The sequence below is a fragment of the Anopheles stephensi genome, chromosome 2, assembly GCF_013141755.1.
Source record: "Anopheles stephensi strain Indian chromosome 2, UCI_ANSTEP_V1.0, whole genome shotgun sequence".
NCBI classification, from domain to species: Eukaryota; Metazoa; Arthropoda; class Insecta; order Diptera; family Culicidae; genus Anopheles; species Anopheles stephensi.
The window spans coordinates 149,770-174,092 of record NC_050202.1 but is presented as its reverse complement, the minus strand read 5'-3'; the positions used below and the strand labels follow the sequence as shown (position 1 = coordinate 174,092).

Sequence of the window (24,323 nt, the reverse complement as noted above, 5' to 3'; positions counted from 1 at the left end):
TCTCCCATGTCAACTTGGTTAATTTTCTCGCCTTCGACACCAAGAGAGCATCCAAACGAGGAGGGAACACGAAATATCAGCTGATATCTCTCCGTCTATAGATCACTATCCCCTTTATTCGAAAGAGATATCCCTGTCCAACTGACGAACACTATCCCGATAATCTGATAGTGGAAGTACACGCCCATTTGTATTTTCTTTCAAAACTGGTTCCAGAGTCGGGTTAGTGATACCTCCGCTACTGGTATGCTCTCCTGGTATCGAAACATTTGAAACGGGTCGTTTTCTCCGTGCGCAACCGATCCGGAGAAAAAATGTAATTTGACCAGATTGTGAGCATTTTGCAGGGAAGAATCGTGTGTCGGATTTTCGCGCCTTTTGCTGTGTAAAAATCTGAAAGTAAGGAAAGTTTCTTTCGAATGATTTCATTTATTGTCATACCGAAGGATTGATGTATCGTTGGCAGTAACTTTTACCTGTGTTGTTTTGGAGCCAAGCCGAAGGATAAAACACAATTTTGAAGTAGTTTTAAGTACTCAGTACAAATGGCAACCAGTGCTGGTTGAAAGGAATGACAATATTGTGATCGATTTGTTTTAAAATCTTTTTGGGAAACTGTCGATTAGTCACTCCATGTCCGCAGCTGCTTTAAGGTTCAACGCCTGTAAAATGCATGGATTAAATCATGATGAATGAAAAAAATCGTTCGGTTTCGGTCATGAATATCACTTAATGACAGTTGGGGTTCAGTTCATTATTCCTTTTTGTAACGTACACGTCGGCTTTTGCCGACATATGGGTAGAGTAAGTGCCTATATGAAGATGAGAATTCCACCATTGGCTTTATCAACTACTACTGCTGTTCACGAATAACACGCCTCTGTCTATGTAGCCTCTCTCCTTTCATCGGTCTCACTCCTGTGTTCCTTTCAATAAATGCTATCCTAAATTACTGCGTCAGTTAGCTCGACAATCGCTAAGACAGTGGCCATTACCCAGAATCGATCAGGAACAAACCCGTCAACAAGATAATTCATAGCAATGCCGTTGTATGCCCTTCACAATTCGGTAATCGCAGCGTTACACCAGGAACGTATCTGTGTTTGCACCCTACGGACACGCATTTTACGTCCCTAACATGGCTGTAATCTAGATAGTAGCTGAGCCCAGCAGAACTAGCTTTCCCTCGTGAGCTGGACAGCCCTGCAACCTACTGCACTTACTAGAGCGACTGAATACAACAACAAAACATGTTAAACCTACATTTTGAAGTGTAATCCTGTTTGTGATGCTCTTGGAACAAACTGAATGAGCACGAAAAGAACCGAAAACAAACATCTTTTATTAAATAATACAGAATTTATTTACACCGAAAGTAAATCAGCTGCTTTCCGTTTTCAGTCAGAAACGATGTTCCGGCTTACACATCATCATAACTTGGGCATGTACAACTAACTCAAATTAAAACATATCGCGCTACGGTCGGTTGTTCTCGCTCGCCTACATTGAGATATGTTGAACACATAACACTGTTGTATGCATGTTGGTTTGTTTGTTTGTTGACGCTATTAGAATGATGCCACAACTGAAACGCTCAAAACACAATTCATTCCGTTTGGAAGGCCTGGATTCCTACTGCTTTAGAATTATCGGGCGGTCAATGTCTCGTTTTCACCACCGCAAAGCGTCGTTTAGCGTCAAATATCAGAAAATGAGTAGCGGCGCCTCTGACTGGCGTTGCAATTTTAATTTACAGCAACATTTAGAAACTAAAATTTGAAACATCTCGCTTGTAACATTCCTTATCCGTGGTCTATCTAACTTCTTTACTGATTTTCCTGCGTTACCATTGCGTTATTATATCGTTATTCTTCCTAACAGCGCAATATTATTTACTATTTAAATATATGTGTGTATATATAGAATTGTGTGTGTGTCCCTTTGTCGAGTTCCCGATGAATTTTCGTTTTGTTTTTGATGTCTGCATTACTGTTCTCTCCATTCACCCGTAGCATTCGGTACATGTAATATCAACAATTTATTACCCACCTTCCGAACCGTTCACGCAACGCATCCTCATCGCCATTTGCTGACCCTATCTTGAAATTGTAGTAATGGCGTTGTGCGCCACACTTGTCAAACACCCATTCATATTCATCTCAAAATACCCGGGTACTGACGACCGAATGCCATTGCTATCAGACATAATTCTTCTCCTGTGTGTTGGATCAATTTTGAACAAAGGTCTGCTTATGTATCGTGGTGCCATGGACAGCGAGTGAATCATAACGGCAAGGTAATATATTAGTTTCGACGACGCACTGTTTCCAAAACAATATCGACTCCTTATTGATGATTTGTCCCAAAGTACTCAGAGTTCAGTAGCCGAAGGGGATGTAAGCAAGGTGACAAATGTGTTACTTTCGCATTGTCCTTACCCCAAATCGATGAGCTCTCTGAACATCGAAGTGTAGCACACACACAGCAGTAAGGATAGGCAACAACAAGACACGGTATGTTGCAGAATGAAGCGTTGAATAACGCTCATAAATTGTTATTTTTTAATTAAATTTGTACATAACATTTCACAAACTAATCGCACGTGAAGCGAAAAAAAGTTTCCAAAAAGGGGGGGAAAGCGCATACTGAAGAAATTCGCGACAAATTTGGTATAAATAATTCATGGGTCTACAGGTACAAGAGGAAAAGTTATATGGATGACTTCGCTTCGGAAATTAACTACTACTCTTGCAGGATAAGGTAACACCATTCGGTAATAGCAGTGTTTTAAAAAAATGTATTAAAAATAAAAAGGTACAGTAGAGCACACTCCAATGCCGAATCTCGCAGTGGGAAGCGTGCTGTCCATTTTGCACAGTCGCGCAGCAGCGTACCGCGTCAGGGTTACACTGTTGCGGGCACCGTAACAAAGTTCAGTATCATTTCGGTAAGCCATGTGCAAGTTTTCTTTACAATTTTTGCGCACTACACCTACGGCGGCTTTAATTGTAGCACGTACATTTATGTGTCATTTCCTGTTCGTCGCCGGACGCTTGATCAGACACAGCGACAGCAGCTAAAACCATGCCAACTAACCAACCAACTCACTGCACAGCTACAAAATAGTAATAATCGTCGCGATACGACGGACAACTTGTGGTAATAGCGCTTACGCCCTGGACTATTGCCACCGATGACTGCCTCAGTGCTAAAAGTTCAAATCTATTATCATTTTCTTCCACTACTTGTTCATTTCAGCAGCCGATCTTCGCCGGTGCTTCGCGGTTGCAGTTGCTGCGGTTATAGCATTTACGTTCTGATGGCCTGTGGATTGGGAAACCACCGCATTTGTCACTGAAACCGGGCTAGATAGCGACAATGGAGTCATCACCGTGTTGTTAATAATGTTGATTTGCTGAGTAGCTTGCGGTTGTGCTTGCTGTTGCAACAATTGTGACGCTTGTTGTGGTTGTTGTTGAATATGAATTTGGGTCGTACCTGGCTGTGGCTGGCTACTAGTTGCTGCAATTATCTGTTGTGTCTGTTGTTGCTGCTGCTGTTGCTGCACCTGCTGCTGCTGAAGCTTTAGCTGCAGCTGCTTGGTACTCATTATCAGCTGATTCGTCGTGGTATTAGAGGTCACGTTTAAGTTATTGCCCAGCTGCCCTGCATTATGCGATCCTAAAAAGGCCACGCACACGATGCCATTGTATTGTTCCAAATCCTTGCATTCGTCGTTCAGCATTCGAAAAACAGGTTTTATTTACTCACCAGAAATCGGAGTTGCTATTTTCAATGTGGATCCGCCTGCCGAAGCCATTTGCTGTCGATGCTGAACCACACGCGCTGCCAGCTGTTTGGCCGTTATCGGTGTTGTTCCCGAGCAGCTCACTACGGGCAACTGTCCGGCTCGGGGACGTTGGCTAATGTTAAGTAGCTGAATCTGTTGTCCAGGTTGACCGGCATTTACAGTTAACGGTGTGCCGGTTCGTATACTCTGCTGACCAAGTCCTTTCATGCCGGATGTCACAATTTGAGCTGAAACAATTATAACCATTGAGTGTGTACTAACGAAACCCTTTTTGTCTTTCTTTTAAATTACCAATTGGAAGAGAAAGCAAGCTAGATCCACTCGTCTGTGGATTCGTGAGAACAACTGTTTGAGTCGTTTGAGAGTTACCGGACAGTATATTGCCAGTGCCACTGGCGTTAATGGTATTCACAACTTGCGTCGTGTTGGTTACTGGGACTGATACTAGTAAACTGGTTGTCTGGTTTGCGTTGTTTGCCGCCGTGTTGTTGAGCACGCCTGTAGATCCCCCGGATGGCGTAGAGGAAAGGGATAAAGAAATGGGCTGCGCAAGTCCTGGAATTTGTACCTGTAATTGGCGAAGCAAAAAAAAAGTAGTTAATCGAAACGAGCCCTCTCACTCTCCAATATAACGATGATTGAAATTCGTTCTAATATAACAACTTAACAACTTCATATTCCAGAATTCTATAACTTCTAATGTATGTATGATACAAAGACTATTGCTCAAGGTTCTATTCATTCCTCGATTCGTTTACAACAATAGGCTGGCGTAAGCTTACCTGTACGTTTTGCAATCCGGGGATGGAAGTCATCGCACCGTGTAGGCTGGCAAAGTTTAATCCTTGCAAATTGACCGTTGTAGGTTGTTGCGGTTGATGACCGGCTTGAGCCTGCGTCTGGCTGTGCTGCGCTTGCTGGGTTTGATGGTGCTGCGGATGGATGGTGACCTGGGGCGGCGGACTAGAGAGAGGCGATATCGATCCAGCAGGTGATTGTATCTGTATATGCGCTTGAGATTGCTGCTGAGGCGTTTTTGGCGAAGGTATGGTAAATTGCAGTCCGGGACTCGCTGCTGGCAGGTTACTATTATTAGATAGATTTATGCTACTAGATGAAGTCAGTCTTTCGATTAATGCTGAGTTTGTGTTATTATTGCCACACACGGTAGAGTTGCTGTTGCTACTGGGTAAATTGGTGCTGCTATTTGCACTGTTCGATACTCCTCCTAGGCCAACGACGGCCGATGCTCCGACTACAGACATCGAGTTCTGTATCGTTCCATCGCTACTGCCACCGATACTGGTAGCTAGTGAAGGTTGTGCTACAGCAGAAGTGGCCGTATTCGCAAGCAAAGCCGTTAAACCGGACATGTTATTGAAGATGATGTTGTTTGCGTTGGCACCGTTTAGTGTTCCTGCAGTACCGCTTCCACTACCGCCACCTCCATTGCTAGCTAGAGAAACTGACGACGCGTTGGAGTGATCACTGCCAGGCGAAGCTATGCTCTGTATCTGTAGCTGTTCCGATACCATTGTGCGTCGCAATGCACTGTCCGAAGTGATGCCAGCAATATTGCTAACGTTTGCACCCGTAGAAAGATTGCCTGTGCTCTGCGAAGCAGTGAGTCCCTGAATCTGCATCTGTATTCCATCAGCAGCGCTAGGGTTCCCCGTTGCACTAACTCGTCGAATTGCTCCACCGATAGCGGCAGCAACGACGGCCGCCGTTGAAGTCGATGTTCCGGGGTTGGAATTGATGTTCAGTATACGCTGATTTGCGTTATTGATAATAAGCTTGCTTCCCGCTGATGATAATGGTGTACCACCGCTAAACGAGCCTACGTTCGCCGTCGCCGTCGAAACGGCGGTGCCAGAAACATTGCCAGCCGATGTAGCACCAACTGCGGCAGCAACATTGAAACTCTGTGGCAGGTTAGAGGTGGTTAGAATGGCGGGCGGTGATGCTAGTTGTGTAGCGAGCGCGGACATAGTAACGCGAATATTTCCTGGCTGCTGCGATTGCTGTTGCTGTTGCTGCGAAACTGATTGAGTCGACGTTTGTCCTGGTTGATGTTGCTGTTGTTGCAAATCGCCTGCTTGAATATTGATGATTTGTGTTTGATGATTGTTAGTGCCAGCGCCACCGCTGACGGTGATTAGATTGGCATGGTTGAGAATACGGTTTTGGTTCGTCTGTGCTTGTTGAATACTTATCTTTCGCCCTCCTACACTGTTGAACAGGGCCGCTGCAGCGCTCCCGCTTATAGTTGTAGCTGTACCCCCCCCTGCTGCTTGAAGATGGTGGATTGTGTGTGGTTGTTGCTGTTGTTGCTGGCTTTGTTGTTGCTGCTGCTGCTGTTGTTGTTGTTGTTGTTGTTGCTGGCTTTGTTGTTGCTGCTGCTGTTGTTGTTGTTGTTGTTGCTGCTGCAGCTCATTCAGTATTTTCCCAGCTGGAAGCGTAAGACTACTACTTAGGACCGGTGAATTGGTCATCGCTGCCGGCGCACTGTTGAGAAGACTGAGAATAGCTGCATTGCTATTTGACTTCGTGCTGGATTGTTGTTGCTGCTGTCGGTTCGTGAACTGATTAGCTGAGTTCATAATGCTTATAGCAATAGCCTTTATCTCCGGATTTGTTGTGTGAATCGACGCAGCTGGATTCTGCAACTGCTGTGCTTGTTGCGGTTGTTGTTGTTGTTGTGGTTGCTGTTGCGGTTGCTGTTGTGCTTGCTGCAGCTGCTGTTGTTGTTGTTGTTGTTGTTGTTGTTGTTGTTGTTGTTGCTGATGCTGTTGCTGCTGTTGCTGCTGTTGCTGCTGTTGCTGCTGTTGCTGCTGTTGCTGCTGTTGCTGCTGTTGCTGCTGCTGTTGCTGCTGTTGCTGCTGTTGCTGCTGTTGTTGCTGTTGCTGCTGCTGTTGTTGCTGCTGCTGCTGCTGCTGCTGTTGCTGTTGCTGCTGTTGCTGCTGTTGCTGCGGTTGCTGCGGTTGCTGCTGCTGCTGTTGCTGCTGCTGTTGCGGCTGCTGTGGTTGTTGCTGCTGCTGCTGTGGTTGTTGTTGCTGTTGCTGTTGCTGTTGCTGTTGCTGTTGCTGTTGCTGTTGTTGTTGCTGTTGCTGTTGTTGCTGCTGCTGCTGCATCAGCTGTTGTTGCGGTTGAATTGGTACCACATTTTGTTGTTGCGCTTGCAGTTGTACTTGTCCAGAAGGAGTTGTCTGGTTTGCAATAGTTGATATCAAATTCCCCGTTGCATCACGCGATACCTTGGTGTTGTCGAGACGTACGAGTAGCGGAACGGTATTTCCCAAGGTTCGCGCTGCGGTCTGATTTATAATTGTGGCCGTTTGCCCTCCTGAGGCAAAGGTGAAGCTTTGTGCGCCGGTAACCGCATTGCCGACCGTGTTGCCAACAGCTCCAGCTCCAGTAGCTGTTGCCAATAGTTGCTGCTGTCCTGCAGCGTTAGTGGTCATCGTTAGGTTCGATATTTGTCCAGAAGGTTGCACGAGCAGCAGTGATCCGTTGCTTAGGCTCAATGTTTGCTGTGGTGGTTGACTCTGTTGGATCTGCTGTTGCTGCTGTGTTGATGACTGTGTTTGCAGCGTAATCGTCGTTCCTTGCGAAGCCGTTACGTTGCTTGATGTCGTTCCTGCGCCAGTGCCTACGATGCTAGTCGTAGCATTGCTTGAATCGCAGGAATTTGTGTTGAACAGTTGCTGCTGGTGGCCCGAACAAGCTATCAGATGCTGTGGTTGAATATGGATCTGCGTTTGCGTTGACTGCTGGACGGGAGACTGTTGTGGCTGTGTAGCTGAAGCCGTCGGTCCGATGCTTAAGATGTTGGGACCAGTAGATGAGGTCGATATAAGCTGCTGCTGGGATAAACTCTGATGAACAGCTGACTGCGATGTGGTCAATATCGCATGCGCCTGTTGTGTTTGATTACCAGGTAGTGTATTTGGATTCGTTGCATTCAATGTGATGTTACCATTAACACCCGTGGCCGTCGCAATTTGTGACGCCAAAGCAGGATTTGTCGCTTGCAACCGCGTAAGCAGTGCTTGTGTTGGATGAGATTGTAGCCGTTGCTGAATCTGAGATATTTGTTGTTGCACCAATGTTTGTTGTTGCTGTATCTGTTGTTGATGATGTTGTTGTTGCTGTTGTTGCAAGTGCTGTTGTTGGTTCTGCAGTTGTTGTTGATGTTGTTGTTGCTGCTGCTGTTGTTGTAATTGTTGTTGTTGTAACTGTTGTTGCTGAACGTTCTGTTCTCGCATACCGGCTGTGTGCAGCACTTTGGGAACCTGTCCCGGAACCAGATGTGTAATTTTGACCGATTTTCTTCCTTCCTCGGTAAAAATTTCCGTAAACTGTTGAATGTAGCGGTGGGCGTGCGCTCTTGTTCCTAAAGAAAATTGACAAGCTTCGCCATTTCGTTCATTCTCACGATAATCTCGATCAACGTACAATTCGCCAAGATATTCCGAATTCGATGGTCGTTGAAAAATGGAAAGCTTAATATGGTACACTCGTGTATCGCCCCGATTTACGACACGGTCCGTTTCCAGAATGTACTCTTCAATCAATTGCGGTATGCAGTCGCGACTCTCCTTGGGAGCTTCATACTTGCGGGCGTACTTTTCCACGTTCACTTCAGAGGGTATCGATAGTTCGGGTAGCTCCAGATTGGGCAAGTTTACCGTTGGCACCACTTCGGACGGCTTCTTAGGTAGAGTGAAACTGACCACACCACGCCTAACGCTTTGTTGACGCGGCGGACGTGCCCGGTATTTGTTGATAAAGTCGCTTAATTCCAGCCCAAAGTTGTGTGTAAATTGGTCGGTTTTCCTCTTGCGATTAACAGCAATCTGGGAGAACTTCTTTGCCTGACGCCGAATAGTAGCTGTGTTGAGCAGTTGCCTTCGATGATACTGGTTTATGGACATCATGCCGACCGCCGGATTTGGATCGAGGCAAAGCGGTTCGGCAGTTGCCAGCACGAGCTGACTCTCAAGCGCCAGCTTGTCTTCAGGACTCCACTCTCCCTCCGCTGTTAGAATATTCACGTCGGCCAACAAGGTCTAAAATGCAAAACTCATCAGCAAACTGACTAGGTATTTAAGTGCAAGAATTCGCTCACCTGATTGGTGGGTTTCAGTAACACGTGGAAAGTATCACAGGTAAAAATAGGAAACGATTGCCGATAGTCGCGTACCTCCGCAACTACACAACCGCAGTAGAACAGCGCAGGACACTTATTCTCAAGGATGTCCACTAACACCAACGGTAGTTCTTCTCGATCGATAGAGTCTAACAAATCTTCTTCCTCATATGGCCATCGTATAGTTTCCTGCAGATTTTCACTATTGAGATCACTAGCATTTACCGTCAGTGAATCATTGCCGGAAACGGACGGTGGGCCAACACCTGTGCCCATTGTCGAAAAGACTGTCAGATTTGCAGACGGTCCAATTTTTGAAACCTAAAACGGAAAACAACCATCATGAAATTTAGATAAATTTTAGGACGTTAGCGAAATAATGCAATTAGTTTTAATAATATAGAATTGATTACATACATTTCTTCCCCCGTCCTCTTGCGATCCTATTCGAAATGCAAGCGAGTATCCTTTGTTGCCAGGGTAGAGGTTCACTATCAAGGTATTGAGCTGTTCGCGCAGGATAAGCTTTTCCAAGAGAAAAGATGTATTCCTTAAACTAAGTCTGTCACTGTCGCTCGAACCCTCCACGAGCAACTCCAAAAACAATTCCCTGAGCTTGTCATGTATGTTTAAACTCTCGTTTGTCCCACCGTGCCCGGTGCTGCCACTTGAAGCCGACGAGAAGCACAAATGACTATCGACAAGCCTTTGATTTTGTGGCAGTACTAAGCTAGGCAGAGTACCACCATTGCCACCAATATTGCTTCCTCCACTTCCTGCATCTCCTCCACTGTTGTGGTGATGATGGTGATGACGATATAGGACGGAAGACGAAGACGGCGACGGAGCCAACACGTGAAAAGAAGCTGAAGATGTTGAGGAAAACAATGTTGATGTTGACGACGTGGGAGAGAGTTTCGTCTTCTTGGAAGGACTTCCATAGCAGGACGAATCGCTTGCCAACCGCTTTTCCACGTGATGATGATTAAGCTTAGCCGAAGATGTGGACAAGGATTTCAACGTGTTTTCCGCCGTTATAGTTGGTGTGATTGTGGTCGTCGTCGTCCTACTGTTTGGCGAGGATGATGGTGAAGGCGAGGCTAGTAATGTTGCCGGCGGCGACGTGGTGTGATGGCCGGCGCTAAGTGAGGTGAAGGTAGTTGATGGTGATGCGGGACTAGGACTATTGCCTTCGGACGATGTGTTAAACAGTGGCGTGCTGTCGTTAAGTAAGGGGCTGGGAAGATTCGGATACTGCGGTGCAGGATCTATGAGCAACGACGATTGCCGCGCAGGAGACTTTCTCAGCTTGCAGTAAGCATCATTCAGCATGAACTACAACCAATAACAAGGACAATAATATTAGTTATTTTTTTACACGCTTGTTCCGCGCATGTTGCATTACACACTAATGTCCAGGTATACTTACGTCGGCTTCTTGGCATGCTGTTGTTTCTAACTTTTGCATTGTGCTTATTGCCACCACAGACCGGTACCGCTTGTTGATACATTCACCCAGATAACGATTGAGGGAATCGCACTCTTTGGACACAACTCTACAGTGCAAACCTTTTTGTATTCTACATTGAACTGCTTACATAAGAAATCTGCAAAGAAACGAACGCTTAGTTAGATTTTGGGGTTTAAATGATAGCAGTGTTGCCGGTCAAGTGATTTTAGAACCACGGCCAAATATTACATTTCGTATTGTCTACAAAAAAAAACATCATTTCATGATAAGCCCAAGGCTCGATATGCGTCATGTAAACCATGTGCTTCGAAGTAAACCTTTGATACAAACACAAACTTTCATATTCACTTTTGTTCCCATGGGAAGACGTATTGAGGTTCTTCATTTGGCGAGCAGTTTACAATGTAGTTTCAACAATTCATTAGCATTACGAGATATGCCACATTCATAAACCATTCTGGTTCGTCCTTGAGCATCCTGGATGAACAGATCCAAAACCTGTTTTCAGCGTTTTCTTGAACTGATAAACGACTATGGTTAGATTCCTCGTTGTCTGCTAAACATGCAGCACAAATCAACATTTGACGGACATCCTTACGTTTTTTTGCTTGTAATGTGTTTGGTCGGCTGCTGTTGGCGACAGTTCAAGCTTCAACAGCGAGTGAGGAATCCGACTGGCGCTGGTGCTTCGTTAGCCCTTACCGCAATGGTGTTGTTGTCACACGATGGATGTTTAGCCGTAGTTTTATACCCCCAATGCTAGTGAAGCAGATATATTCTGATAACTGCGCTGCGACTGCCTGAGCAGCGGGGTCCTGAATGGAAGTTAACCATATAACATACAATTTGCGAAGGATCCGACGTCTGCAGAAGAGGCGCAATCGGACAACAGCAACAACAACAGAGACAGAATCCTTGTAGCCACTATTCGCAAAGCATTGCTTTATCCTTTATGTAGCGTAGCATTTGGCGAACATTCCGGACATGTTCCGTTCACACTTCAACACGCGGCGTAACACAGCCCTAAAACGGTTATTTTTTTTACAAAACATTCATTTCTTTTCCCGTTTTCTTTTAATCCATTCAATCGCCTTTCGTCCCTGCTTTTTTGATGGATTTTTCAGTTTTTCTCGTTTTCGCTCACACCACCCGTTTCCGTGTGTTCTCTGTACCCTCTTTCCGAGCCTCTTCTGTGTTCGTCTCTCCCTTTCGCTCTCATGCGAATTTGACAATTCGAAACTGACAGTTCTCTCGTGGAAAATCTGCAGCATGCCCGAACCACATGTTTACATTGAGGAGCTCGACACTTCAGCTATGCGGTTATTTGCGGCGTCCGCTATTGTATAATCTTTTTTTGGCATCTTTTACCAATTTTACTGCAAAAAAATCTGTATCAGGTCACTAGTTTTTAAAGGTTCTGTTATTACTAGATTATTGTACGCTTTTTTTCGAAAAAATATGTGTGCCTATCTATTTGACTTCTGCCAGCGTGCAAGCGTCGTGTGGAGCGTCAAAAGAGCCATGCATAATGTTATCATACCACCACAATAATAAGTTTAAGCAATGCACTAATAAAAAAAAAACAATCTGGAACAACACTGCACTGGTACTCTGGCATAGGACGATCTGCACCAACAATCATCCATGCGGTTTGGGCGAATGATTGGCATACTGATCTGAGGGTACACAAACTTATCCTTATTTTAGTTTACAGACTAATAGCAGCGTACATATTTCTATATACAACACACTCGATACGTTAAATGACCAAACCACACATGCACTTTGTTTTGGGCTTTATTTTTCACTTTCACTTTGTTTACTTTCTGCTATGAACCTGCTGAAAATTACAATTCGATAGTTGTGCGAACCAAAGCAGCGTGAAACTGTTTCGCTATTACACATGGATGGGGAAATGTTTTTGATTCATAATTGTCACAAGTTCAGCCCACACTAACGTATTTCCAGCAGCTGGCGACGATATTTTTCGTATCCGGAACGTAAGGAATCATGAGATGAAAGTGGACCAAAATCAAGGTGTATATATTTAGAAGGTGAATTTTTGTCGATTTGGCAGGTAGACATTTTGGATTTTGGCCGGTCGAGAAACTTCAAAGTTTGTTTACTTAATCATATGGTTTGGGACTACCAAAATAAACAAACATAAAGCATCGTTTTTCGGTTCAGTAAACCAAGTTTCTACATTTATCATCGTCGTTGCACATAGCACTGAAGATAAACAGTTCCTTTACCAGCTCTAAAAAGAAATTTGCGTGACGTTGTTTTCTTCATACAGCTACCAAAGGCTTATCGGACGTATCGAATTACGGCATACCACTCGATAAAATTACACTGGTAGATTAAGTGAAGCTGTTCGATTCTCGTGCTAAGTACCATAAATTACAAGGAATAGGATAGAATTGTGCCGCATCCACCTCGAAACCCTTATCTTTCGTACCCGTCAGGCGTATAATGCTTCACTGGATAGCATTAGCAATTATGCGTAGGTAAGTATTTTATGCATTCGTTGTCCAGTAGATTGTATGGATGCTTCCTCTATTCTTCATTCATCTGTGGTTTCAACGAACGACTAATTCGATTCTCTGCCATCAGATTGTTCGGAAAGTTTCACTATGATTTGAAAGCACCAGCACCACCAGTGCGTGGACCGTAAAGTATCAGTATCATGATGTGCTGCCTCCACTGGATCCAGGTAAGGACTCCATCGATCATCGGTGTAAGAACGTTTATATTGAATGATACTGTAAACTGTTTACGGGGCATTCAATATTTATCACTTCAAAGCCACCAAAAACACGCAATCCACAACCGAGCAAACCGAAAGTACAAGAAGCTATGAGGGTAAATATTTGTAAACAATACCTCCACCAATACCTTCTACCATTCCACAACCATTTCTTCTCCACCTCACCACGGAACAAAAACGTCAAGTCGCGAAATGTCAAATTGCTCTATATAATTCTACCTCCTAAATCTATATACCTTGACCAAAATTGATTTTCCGATGTTGCTCTCGTTTATAAACATAGTCATGACGTTTCCTACATTCCGCAACTGACATCAGCGTTGCCAAACATCGGATGCAATCAAATAAAAAATAATGCACTGACTACACATCATCTTATTCGTCAGCTTAATAGGCCATGTTTACACGTACCATACATCGATATGTTGGATGCCGTTTTTTTGTATTTTAATCAACATAGTTTAGATCGTTCTAGAAAGCGTTGAAACTGTATTTGTAACGACACCATAGTGGTGATTCAAAACCTTTTTATTGCAAAAATGATGAAAAGTCATCAGTTCGCCAAAACTACGTGCGTCGATAATGTGATATTGAAATCTATCTTATACTCACAACTATATGTTGCAATTATCTTGCTGTTTCTCTAATCTCCGTACTATATTTTTTCTTATAAACTCGATATTCTCAGTGACTTGTCAACTCGATCAACCCTGCGAAAAAAGCGCTTGCATTATTTACCTACGTGCGCTATTAGCGACAACCTTAGATGAGATTTGATGCACGATCCTTTATGTATTTAAGCTGAATGCTGCAGCTCAAGACTACATAATTTTATATAAAGGCGATCTATCTTTGTTTCCGGACATCTTCTTCTTCTTCTTCTTTTGTGTGTAGATTGTAACCTCCTATGAAATTTGACATTTCATACTTAGCGGGGCGGTCTGGTGGCCGAGGCGATAACGGCGCCGGTCTTCACACGGCAGGACCGGGGTTCAAATCCCATCCAGACCGTCTCCCCGTACGTAGGGCTGACTACTTTGCTATGGGTGAAAACCAAGTCACAGAAAGCCATAAATGGCAGGCCGAGACGTCTCGCAGTTGTAGTGCCCAAGGAAGAAGAGATACTCTGAGGCATACTACCTTTCCAGACAAATAGTTATTTCATGTTCGTCGTCTTTTTCTTCTTCCTTGGCTCTACATCCTTGAATGTTTCGCCCTGCCATTTCTGGCTGCCGTCAGTTGACTTTACCCGAAGCTGGATAGTCAGTGCAGCGTATGGAGAGACACGATCTGGATGGGATTTGATCCCCTGTCCTACCATGCGTAGACTGGCGCCGCCAGCGCTTCTGCTACCGGACCCGCCCACTTAAAGCCCATTGCTATTTTTTTTATTCATCAGGTCGTATTGCGCCCATTATTTTACTAAACCAAACCAATTTCTCTTCCGACATTCGGACATAAATTAAGCGCTTTTGTTGATTTTTAACCAGATGTTGGTCTTCTTATGTAAATGCTGCTTTGATTATACGCTTTCACAATTTTCCTAAGTAAAATATTAAGCGAACAGTTCAATTAACATTGCGAAAAGTTAGCTACATAATCTAGTTGAATGCGACGACAAGCACGTTGCTACAGAATAACCTAAAATAAATGGCAATACGCACAACAGTTTATCAACGCAAAATTCATTATTATTATGCTTTCTTGAAAATAGCTTTTGAATTTTCATTTCATTTAATTTTAAAGTAAAATACGTGCTCCGTAGTGCACGAGTTGCGTGCGCTTAGCTTCCAACAAGAAAAGAAAGGTTGCACACAACCACTTATCCATGTTCAGAACGGTTGTGGTAGGTTTGCTGGTTGGTGTGGGTCGGAAATGTTCATTCATTTTCATCTGATCCCACCAGTCTTCCGTTGACCGCCAAGCGTTAAAGTTCGTCGTTGCGGAACACTCAAACAGTGGAATCATTTTAATCAAAAACACACAACGTTATATGCCTTAACGGTGATCGAGAACAAAGTCCACAACTTCGTTAGTGCACATCCGTTCCCTGATCTTTAGTGACAATTAATTTTCATTTCACGTGGGACGTGTTCTAGTTCAGCTGTGTTACTTCATAAGCCTGGAAAGCACGAGCCTTTTGAGATGCTCCCGATGAACCTGCGGACCTTATCAGGTAAGTTCGTGATGGTAGTGATCGTAAGATTAAAGCACCAAACATTATTTTCAACCGAACAACAAATGCACAAAGAAAAAGATTCTATGTTGTCCAGCAGCATGTCTTTGTATGAAATTAGCCAACGAATTTATGTATATTTCACGTCCCTACACGTGTTTCATGTGCGTTGAGATACATGATCGTAAAGTGTGTCGTGAACACGTACGTGAAGATCGAACAGTACGCGCGTACATAAAATACGCACGACGCACCCGGTGTTGCGTGTGTCTCTTCTTGCAGGAGTTTTTACTCTTTCGAACGGACATTGCGGTTCGAGGTCAAATTAAGAGAGTCCATCATCAATGAAACAGGCATATACCTGATCGCGAATACGTCGGAACGACTGTTGCAGGTTGACTAGTTATAAAAATGTTCAGCAGAAACTTCTCAAGATTGAGTTGCGCGTATAGTTCAACTGTTAACAAAGCTTCGTCAACGACAAATATCCGCGCACGCAATCGTAATGTTTCATTGGTTAACGAAGAATGATATGCTGCACAGATGATGATTACCGTTGGTTTCGGGCTATTTTTAGCCGCAGTGCTTCAAGTTCTGTCTGTTGATAAAGCATCACAAACTGGTCGGCATTCTAAAGGAAGGTTTTGCGAAGAACGTAATGAAAAAAAAAATCATCTTTACTTGGTCCCGATTTTTGATAATGCACCTTAAGCAACCCACACAATCAGGTTGCCTCTATAGCTTGTGCAACAAAACCCAAGTTTTGAACTAACTCATTCAATTTTCACTGAACCGGTTTACGCTCTATCCTGTGTTGCAGCAAATACCGGCTCTAGCCTTAGAGGAAATAGAGGGTTGAACGGCTCTTTTGCTGCGCAAATAAAAATGTAAATAAACTTGACCTTCACGATCAACTCGAACCGAAGTTCTGTCGTTTGGCCTTTCGTTTAAGACCCCAAATGCTTTCGGTGCTATGGCGGACAGAAAGTGTTAAAATAATGAAATCAATCTACCAACGCTTTGTGATAAGGCTTTGAGACCCGGATAAGGTAAATTAAATAGACTTCTTTTAAACAAACAACAAAGCACAGACAATTGAATTTACAGGTTAACGTGACATAATAAATTTACATGTAATATTGTAAGCGCCACGAGTGGGCAGCCACAATGTATCAATCGGATTAAAGAAAAACAAGAAAACATTACATCAATGCGGAAAGTAAAGCTACTCAATTACGTTTGAAATTGCATATTGACACAAGAGCTTTCTTTTGAAATGCATAAAAAACGTGTTTTAGATATATACAATTTTTTTTTGTAACAGCTGGTACATTTTGCGACCGAACTCTTCGCCGTATGCTCACAACACAACCAAATACTCAACGTCCAGAATCGCTAAAGCAGCATCGACAACAACAGCACGATTTCCCGGCGTACAAAGGACAGTGTTATGAAGAGGTCGTGAGACTTCGCAAACAGTTTCTAACGCCAAATGTGACCTCATATTACAAGAAGCCGCTTTTGATTCACAAAGGCAGCGGCGCACAGCTTTTTGATCAGGAAAAAAGCTATTTGGACATGTTCGGTGGAATCGTAACTGTGTCCGTCGGCCACTGTCATCCGTAAGTTTTTATTGCTTGAGTTTGATTGATTGAGTTTTTATTTTTTTAAGTTGATTTCTTGAAAACCATTAATCCACTACGTTTCACTTTTAGGAAAGTAAATGCTGCCTTGGAGGAACAACTCCGCACCCTGTGGCACACGACAAATATTTACATGCACCCTAAGCTGCATGAATATGCGGAAAAACTGGTGACCAAATTGCCGGGCGATCTTAAAAACGTTTATTTTGTCAATTCAGGCTCCGAGGCGAACGATTTAGCCATGATGATTGCACGTTTGTACACAGGCAACCATGACATCATCAGCTTTCGAAATGCGTATCACGGTGCCTCCCCTTATACGATGGGACTTACGGCACATTCCACCTGGCGATATCCGCTTCCCGGACTCAATAGCGGCATCCTACATGCAATGAATCCCGACCCATACACGGGTATATGGGGTGGTAAGCAATGCAGAGACTCGCCAGTGCAAACTACGCGGATCTGCGACTGCCAAGAAGGTGAATGTAAGGCATCGGACAAGTACTACGAGCAGCTGGAGCAAATATTCAAATATTCACTTCCCCGTGGCAAGGTGGCCGCGATGTTCGCCGAGTCCATTCAGGGCGTTGGAGGTACTGTACAGTATACGAAGGGATACATCAAGCGTGCCGCGGAGCTCGTGCGAGCTAACGGTGGACTGTTTATTTCGGATGAGGTACAATCCGGGTTTGGGCGTACTGGAGAACACTATTGGGGTTTCGAAGGCCATGATATCGTACCGGATATAGTGACTATGGCGAAAGGCATTGGAAACGGATTTCCCATGGGAGCAGTGATAACGTCGCGGAAAATCGCGGAGGTGCTTTCCCAGGCTTTGCACTTCAACACGTTCGGAGGCAACCCGTTAGCGTGTGCTGTAGGGATGGCAGTTCTCGATGTGAGCTAAAACGATACACTTTATTCGTAGCAGGAACGAACAAACAAAATAATACTATCTTTCTCACGTAGGTGATCGATGAGGAAGAAATGCAAAAAAACTCACTAGATGTGGGTACCTACTTGTTGAAGGGACTGGAACAACTCCGCGACAAGCACGATGTTATTGGGGATGTCCGTGGAAAGGTAAGAATGACCTGTCATTTGGCACGTAGCTTCACATCGTCAAACACTTCCAGGGCGGGGTCCAACTTTTGTGTAGGCTTTTCATACATAGGATTGTTAAATGAAGTGGCATGATGACTGTCTGCGCTGTCCGGGGTTACTGATCCTTCAGTTTCTTCGGCTGGTTGCTGCCTATCGCTGGGAAAATTAACGTCCACCGAGAGCCCATCTACGTCACTGCTGGGGTGGAAACGTGCAAATACAAAAGGTGTTGTGAAGAACTGGCGATTGCGAACCGCCACTCTAAGCCGCGGAAGTAACGTGCCATCGTAGTAGTATACGTAAAGGACGGTGAAAAAAGCAGAGATGATGATAAAGGTTAACAGCACAAACGCTAGCACCTGGCCTCTATCCAGCGGTGTATGCGGTTGACCAGCATGCGTTATATGGAAACCTGGGGAAAAGTAATATTAAGGATTCGATTACGTCCGGCAAGTGTGGGTTACAATCACCTTACCGGATGCAAATTGTTTCTCGAAAAACGGTCGCAAACTGTCCATCATCCGAATGCTCTTTTCTCCATACTCGCCCTTGTCAACGACAATTAGCTGCACCACGTTCGCTCCCTTCAACCGATCGATTCCAATATGATACTCCACGTCCGCATCATCCACTTCCGCCGAAATAATCTTGCGACGAAGCTTTTCCGTGAACGATTGCAGATTAAACACCCCTTGGAACAAAGCCATATTTATGCGAAATAAACTTCCACAAATCGGGCAACAGTGTCCTGGAGGCTGTATCGGCGATAGACAGTGTGGTTCAGCGCAACGCTCGTTCGAGCAAATTGCATCAATTTGACGTGGTTCCTGGCAAGGACATTTTTCTGCGTTGACACATTTACCGGGTCGAATGAGTGTGTCTTCTGCATTGTAGAATAAAAATTGACCCACTTCGGACGACATGAAATTGTGGAAATTTTCGAAACCTTCGATCGTGTCCCCGAAACGTACGTTTCCAACTTCGATTGACTCGTGGTACTGCATGTCAATTGGTTTAGGCAAGTTCTTTCCCGTCTCAAAAATAACTGTTTCATATTGACACGGTACACGCTCAGAATGTGGCACGGCGGCGTTCGGCGCTTGGCGTAAAGATCGTTGCTCGTCATAAGTTGCCCAGTTGTTTCCAGAATAGTACGGTGTACGGCCGGGGACTTTGAATAGCGCCACGGAAATCGACGCAGGATCTTGGGACACAACGTTAAGCAAAAATGAATGTACAGGGAAGAGTAATCCTCCTTGCTGCGGAAGGATGAGCGCTGACACGGTTAAAATACCCTCGGGCAGTGCAACGAGGGCATTTAGTTTACTGGGAAAAACGATCGTTTGTTGCCCAGAAGGCAATCCCGACGGTATCCAATTCGAAATATCCATGAAATCTACACGTGGCAGCCAAACTTTAGCACTCTGAGTAACATTAATAGAAAACACTTGCAGAATCACGATGACACCAATTAGTCGAGTTGCTTTCATAGTGGCGGCTTGGAATAGACTGTACATTAGATTTTTTCCATACCCGGAACGGGGGCGTAGAAATAGGAAGACACAAACATACACAACACATTAATCGCTGACGAGCTTCCGTTGTTGTTTGGTTCTCTCACAGGGATTGATGATTGGTGTGGAGCTAGTTGCCGATAAGGAAACGCGACAGCATTTAAGCGCTCCGCATTTCGTCGATATCTGGGAGATGTGCAAAGACATGGGCGTTTTGTTTGGACGGGGCGGACTGAATGCCAATGTAAGTATTGTTCATATTATTTAAAATCTTTTTATTTCCTCTATCTAAGCTTCACACACTTAGTATTCTTCGTCAGTTCACCTTCCGAACAGAACTGATTTTGTTTTTAACAGCAAATGACCAGTCATTTAGCGCGATTTCGAAACTAACGAAATGAATCTTGTGTTATTCCTTTCCACTCAACAGGTGCTTAGAATTAAGCCTCCGATGTGCATAACAAAAGCGGACGTCGATTTTGCCTTGCATATTCTTGACACTGCCTTGAGCAAGCACTCGGAAGGAGTGCGCCAAAATTCTTAAAATCGTTTCAGTTCGATGTTCTTTTTTGCAATACATTAACGGAATATAAGGATTGTGCATCAATGAGCTGGTTAACAAATGGAAAAAAATAATAAATTAACATAACTGAATAAATAATGCAACAACGTTCGCGTATATTAATTTCATTCGCTCCTCATTTAACGATCATTTGGCTTTGCAAACACATAACGTTAGGAAAAAAGAGCTGAGCATTAACTAGCAAATTTAGACTATTTACCAAATTGTTTGAAGAAGAATCAGCATCTACTTGTCACGGGTGAACGTATGTCAACAGAATCATCACGGTATTGTTAGCCTGTAGTTTCCAGCACTTGGGTTGACACGTATTCAAAATTTTGAGATTACGTCTGCGTGTGTGTGTGTGTGTGTGTGTGTGTGTGTGTGTGTGTGAGCTTAATTATTAACATATTCATCTTTTGTACCACTTACAAAATATGTTTTTTCATGCTTTTGATTGCAATTAATCCATAACGTTTGTTTTGGCTTTAAACACGAATTTCCCGAGGTTCTCAAGGTTGGGACTAATTTTCATTTTTTTTATGCTAAATTTAAATTTCCCTGGTATAGGTACTACGTATCAAGCCACCTATGTGTGTTACTCGAACGGATGCTGACTATGCACTAGCAGTTATCGATTACTGCTGCGAACAGTACATGAAGAAACAAAAGCGTGGATCGACGCGCTAGACGAACGTGCCGACTTTTCAACCGTGTTCTGCTACGAAATTTGGGAAATATCACTCGAATGTACGCCACCTACGCTAAGCGTTGATAGTGCAAGTATTTTTACGTTAAGTTTTTTTCTTTGCCACTGTTATGAAACATAACATTCCTCATATTATGATCTGTGATGTATGCCAAGAATACCGGAGGTAAAGGGAAAGAATAAATTATACATTTCAACTTTGGACAGCAAACAAAATATGCTACATTTCGTTTCTAGATTTTATGTTACTCTTTCACGTGTTCTGGAATATATTCGTTTCTGTGTTTTTGTACTGTCTTTCGAATTCCCTTTTTTTTCCTTTGACATGGCAGATGTATCAGCCGTTCGTTCTTAGTGGATAATTAATGTGTTGATTTGTTGGGTTTTGGAATAAGGTTTTTTAAAGCGTGTCCAGCTTGTTCTGCGAATTAATTATTTTTTACTGAGAATATTTGTTTTTACCGCCGATTACGCGAAACGCCACAACACGTAAAATAGCATTAAAGAGTGTATGCGAGATTACCTACTAGCCTACGGTGGTCTGGTGTACTACTACACTTCAATACTTCATTTGGTTTAACTAGTTAAAAAGGTGCAAATAAAAATCTTACAAACATATTTTTTAATAGAATCGGTTGAGCCAATATAGGCTTAAATATAGATATAGAACAGCACTTGATTGAGACGCGATTCTTACAAATAGCGTGGGGCAAAAGCATTGCAAACCATATTTACAAATCTTGATTTGATGCACAACCCTTACTAGATTTTCTCTGAATTTCTTTAATAATCACGTTTTCTCAAAAATTTAATATCCTAGGAAAAATGTCCCCGTAAGCATGTTAAAAATGAATAGTAAAATGCATTAAAATATTTCAACATAAACATATTTGCTTATGGACGGCTTATTAACAGTCGAGAAAGTGTACAGTCTGATCCTAGGTTGACGTAAACTTGGCGATTGAGATACTTATTTACGCTTTTTTTTCTTCTATGCATATTTTCAACATATATAAACAGATACCACCAGCTGTTTACTGTTGCTTCATGTATTGCGCTCACAGATTATTAACACACTTTTATTCCTTCAAATCTAGCCTTTGACCGGCCAATAAATATTGATATCTTCTAGAGTAATACAAATATACCAACTGATTGACGTTTTTCACTAGCCTAGCGTGGAAGACTCGCACACAGTCGAGCCGTTACCGGTCATTTTGCCATAACTATGCCTCAATTTCAATCAAAATCTTTTCATCAGAATTCACATCAGCCGTAGCAAGCAGCGCCGCTGAAAGTTCCAAACGGGCCTTCTGTATTACCCATATCATAAGAGCGGCGCCAACAATCACCTACCACCCGAAACATGAACATATTAGTATAAGACGCTTATGATTGGTGTTCTCAAAGAGATCGTTCTTTTCTTACCTCTACCACAAATACACCGTATCCAGCCAGACCAAGGGCAGCATTGTGATCATTTAGCACTTCATGAATAGATCGCAATTTTGAGCCAAGATAAACGTTGATAGTTTGTGCTGGGAGCAGTCCAATTACCGTCCCTGCGTGGTAGCTTCGCGTGTTTACAGAACTTATCTGTTGGTTACAAGATCCATGGTAAGTAGTTGAAGTATCGAACATTGTGTACACAAAAACTAAATTATCGCGAAATTAAAAGAAGTAACGAATTTAGAGAGAAAGAACAATATTTTTTCTATACGGTTTAGTTTGCTAAGATAATTTAGGAAACAAAACTGTGTTAGCACAGTCGCGCACAGTATTAAACGCGTCGTTCTATCAAAAGTATATGCCCATTAGGAACATGAGACGGCTTGAAAAAATAACCGATTGCGCTCTATTGTTCTTACTTTTTCGAAAAGAAAATAAACAACCACTCGTTTTCAGGTGTTACTGTTTTAGGATGAGCTATTTCTCGTTTTTGGCTGCTGCAATAAAAGGCACCTGCAGCAAACATAGCTGACATCATTGTAAGTCAATTTTCAGTGGATCGTTTGTATGAGTTGCAAACGAACTAGAAACAGATGCATGATATACCAATAGCTACGCGCCTTTCAATATTTGTGTGTTAATAAGCTCGATATTTAAAATACAAATACACCGCCAAAGTGGAGCATCCATTTGTTGGTATTTTATGTAAACACCTTACTAACAAACCTATTGAACATGCATGTAGCTATTTGAATAAATTACATTTTAAGCAATTACATACACATGTCAATGCATATATATATATATATATATATATATATATATATATATATATATATATATATATATATATATATATATATATATATATATATATATATATATATATATATATATATATATATATATATATATATATATGTGCGTTCTGCTTCTAACGTAGATCCATTGTACAATACCGTTCTAGGTAGATCATTTCATCGACATCACTTCAAATACAATCTAATAAGAATACGTTTTACGGATATGTTTCAAAATGGTTATATATGACATGGGAAGCACTAAAAAATGTACTTACTCCGAATATGGTGTTTTGCAGGCCGAAGGGTATAGGCGTTAGGCGAGCAAAGAGTACAATTTTGAAGGCCCTTGGTCCAGATATCACGCGCAAAATGGCACGACCCGTTTCGTTTTTGATAAGCCTAAAAGAAAAGAAAACACACGTCACTTATTAGCAAACTACATGTATAGTATATAAAGAGAAAATTAATCTGTCAAACAGAAATAAATACCACATATTAAGTTACTATACAAGCCGCGCTGCTTTTAATAGCATGAGAAGAGAAGTTAAGAGCATATGCGATACTTCGTTAGAGAAAGTTTAATTGTGCCGTAAAAAAAATGGCAATTTCCGCTAATGCAAATGCTTTTCTGCATGTTCAAATACACAATTACCAATTACCAATTTTATTCATAAAGAATGGCCTGGAAAATCGTTACAAACATGCAAAATAACACACGTACATGCAATGCAATTACGTGCATTGAATAATTCTTCATCTTAGGCTGCAACAACCTCAAACTTCCTGGACTTGATTTACCCATAGCTGGATAACCAATCCAGCGTACGTCAGGGCAGTCCGTTTGAGATTAGAAATTAGTGTCATCGCTTTAAAAACCTAAAGCGCAATGACAAGGCCACTCGATTGGTCACGATTGGTTACGTTCAAATTCAATTACACGAAAAACACCATATCCATGATTAGGACGGCACATACGACATACGTATGTTGTGAGACATGTGGTTAGCCTCGAAACGAGTACAAGCTTACGTTATGATGATAGAATGAAAAGCGTTTGGTTTGTTGGTATAAACGTAATTAAATACTTTTGATTTCGGCTTGTCAACATACTTTCGAGCAATTAGTATATAATATAATTGTTGGAACTGAAATGTGAAAC

At 42.7% G+C, this 24,323-nt stretch overlaps 4 protein-coding genes and 1 long non-coding RNA gene across 11 annotated transcripts in view; 2 read left to right on the top strand and 3 right to left on the bottom strand.

Moving 5' to 3' along the window:
* Positions 1–710: 710 nt before the first annotated feature.
* Positions 711–11,779, bottom strand: LOC118503335. The gene is made up of 8 exons (XM_036036499.1): positions 11,033–11,779; positions 10,393–10,570; positions 9,381–10,298; positions 8,943–9,284; positions 4,594–8,883; positions 4,103–4,379; positions 3,772–4,038; positions 711–3,681 (listed from the first exon to the last, which is right to left on the bottom strand). Exons 2-8 carry the CDS (start codon positions 10,429–10,431, stop codon positions 3,242–3,244), a joined length of 6,573 nt encoding a protein of 2,190 aa, XP_035892392.1. The 5' UTR covers positions 10,432–10,570; positions 11,033–11,779; the 3' UTR covers positions 711–3,241.
* A 478-nt stretch (positions 11,780–12,257) lies between these two features.
* Positions 12,258–13,194, top strand: LOC118503367. The gene is made up of 2 exons (XR_004905180.1): positions 12,258–12,941; positions 13,048–13,194. It is a non-coding gene; the product is annotated as an uncharacterized LOC118503367 (long non-coding RNA).
* A 1,824-nt stretch (positions 13,195–15,018) lies between these two features.
* LOC118503350 (alanine--glyoxylate aminotransferase 2, mitochondrial) lies at positions 15,019–21,128 on the top strand. Of its 4 annotated transcripts, none has more exons than XM_036036530.1 (6): positions 15,019–15,377; positions 16,702–16,999; positions 17,093–17,921; positions 17,993–18,106; positions 19,751–19,885; positions 20,774–21,128. In XM_036036530.1, exons 1-6 carry the CDS (start codon positions 15,347–15,349, stop codon positions 20,891–20,893), a joined length of 1,527 nt encoding a protein of 508 aa, XP_035892423.1. In that variant the 5' UTR covers positions 15,019–15,346; the 3' UTR covers positions 20,894–21,128. The 4 variants fall into 4 exon arrangements, with proteins under 4 accessions (XP_035892423.1, XP_035892424.1, XP_035892425.1 ...); XM_036036531.1 differs by having other exon boundaries at positions 15,088–15,377; positions 20,072–21,123; XM_036036532.1 differs by having other exon boundaries at positions 15,097–15,377; positions 16,676–16,999.
* LOC118503352 (protein amnionless) lies at positions 17,921–19,735 on the bottom strand. Its single transcript, XM_036036540.1, has 2 exons — positions 18,603–19,735; positions 17,921–18,539 (listed from the first exon to the last, which is right to left on the bottom strand). The coding sequence occupies exons 1-2, from the start codon at positions 19,642–19,644 to the stop codon at positions 18,121–18,123; spliced, it is 1,461 nt and encodes a 486-aa protein (XP_035892433.1). The 5' UTR covers positions 19,645–19,735; the 3' UTR covers positions 17,921–18,120.
* Positions 19,893–24,323, bottom strand: part of LOC118503340 (protein pangolin, isoforms A/H/I/S-like) — a 56,757-nt gene continuing 52,326 nt past the window's right edge. For all 4 annotated transcript variants that reach the window (XM_036036505.1, XM_036036507.1, XM_036036508.1 and 1 more), the window contains exons 3-5: positions 23,440–23,563; positions 22,341–22,508; positions 19,893–22,264 (exon numbers count right to left, since the gene is read on the bottom strand). In XM_036036505.1, the coding sequence (XP_035892398.1) occupies positions 22,139–22,264; positions 22,341–22,508; positions 23,440–23,563 (418 nt within the window). In that variant the 3' untranslated portion in view covers positions 19,893–22,138. The remainder of the gene's footprint in view (positions 22,265–22,340; positions 22,509–23,439; positions 23,564–24,323) is intronic.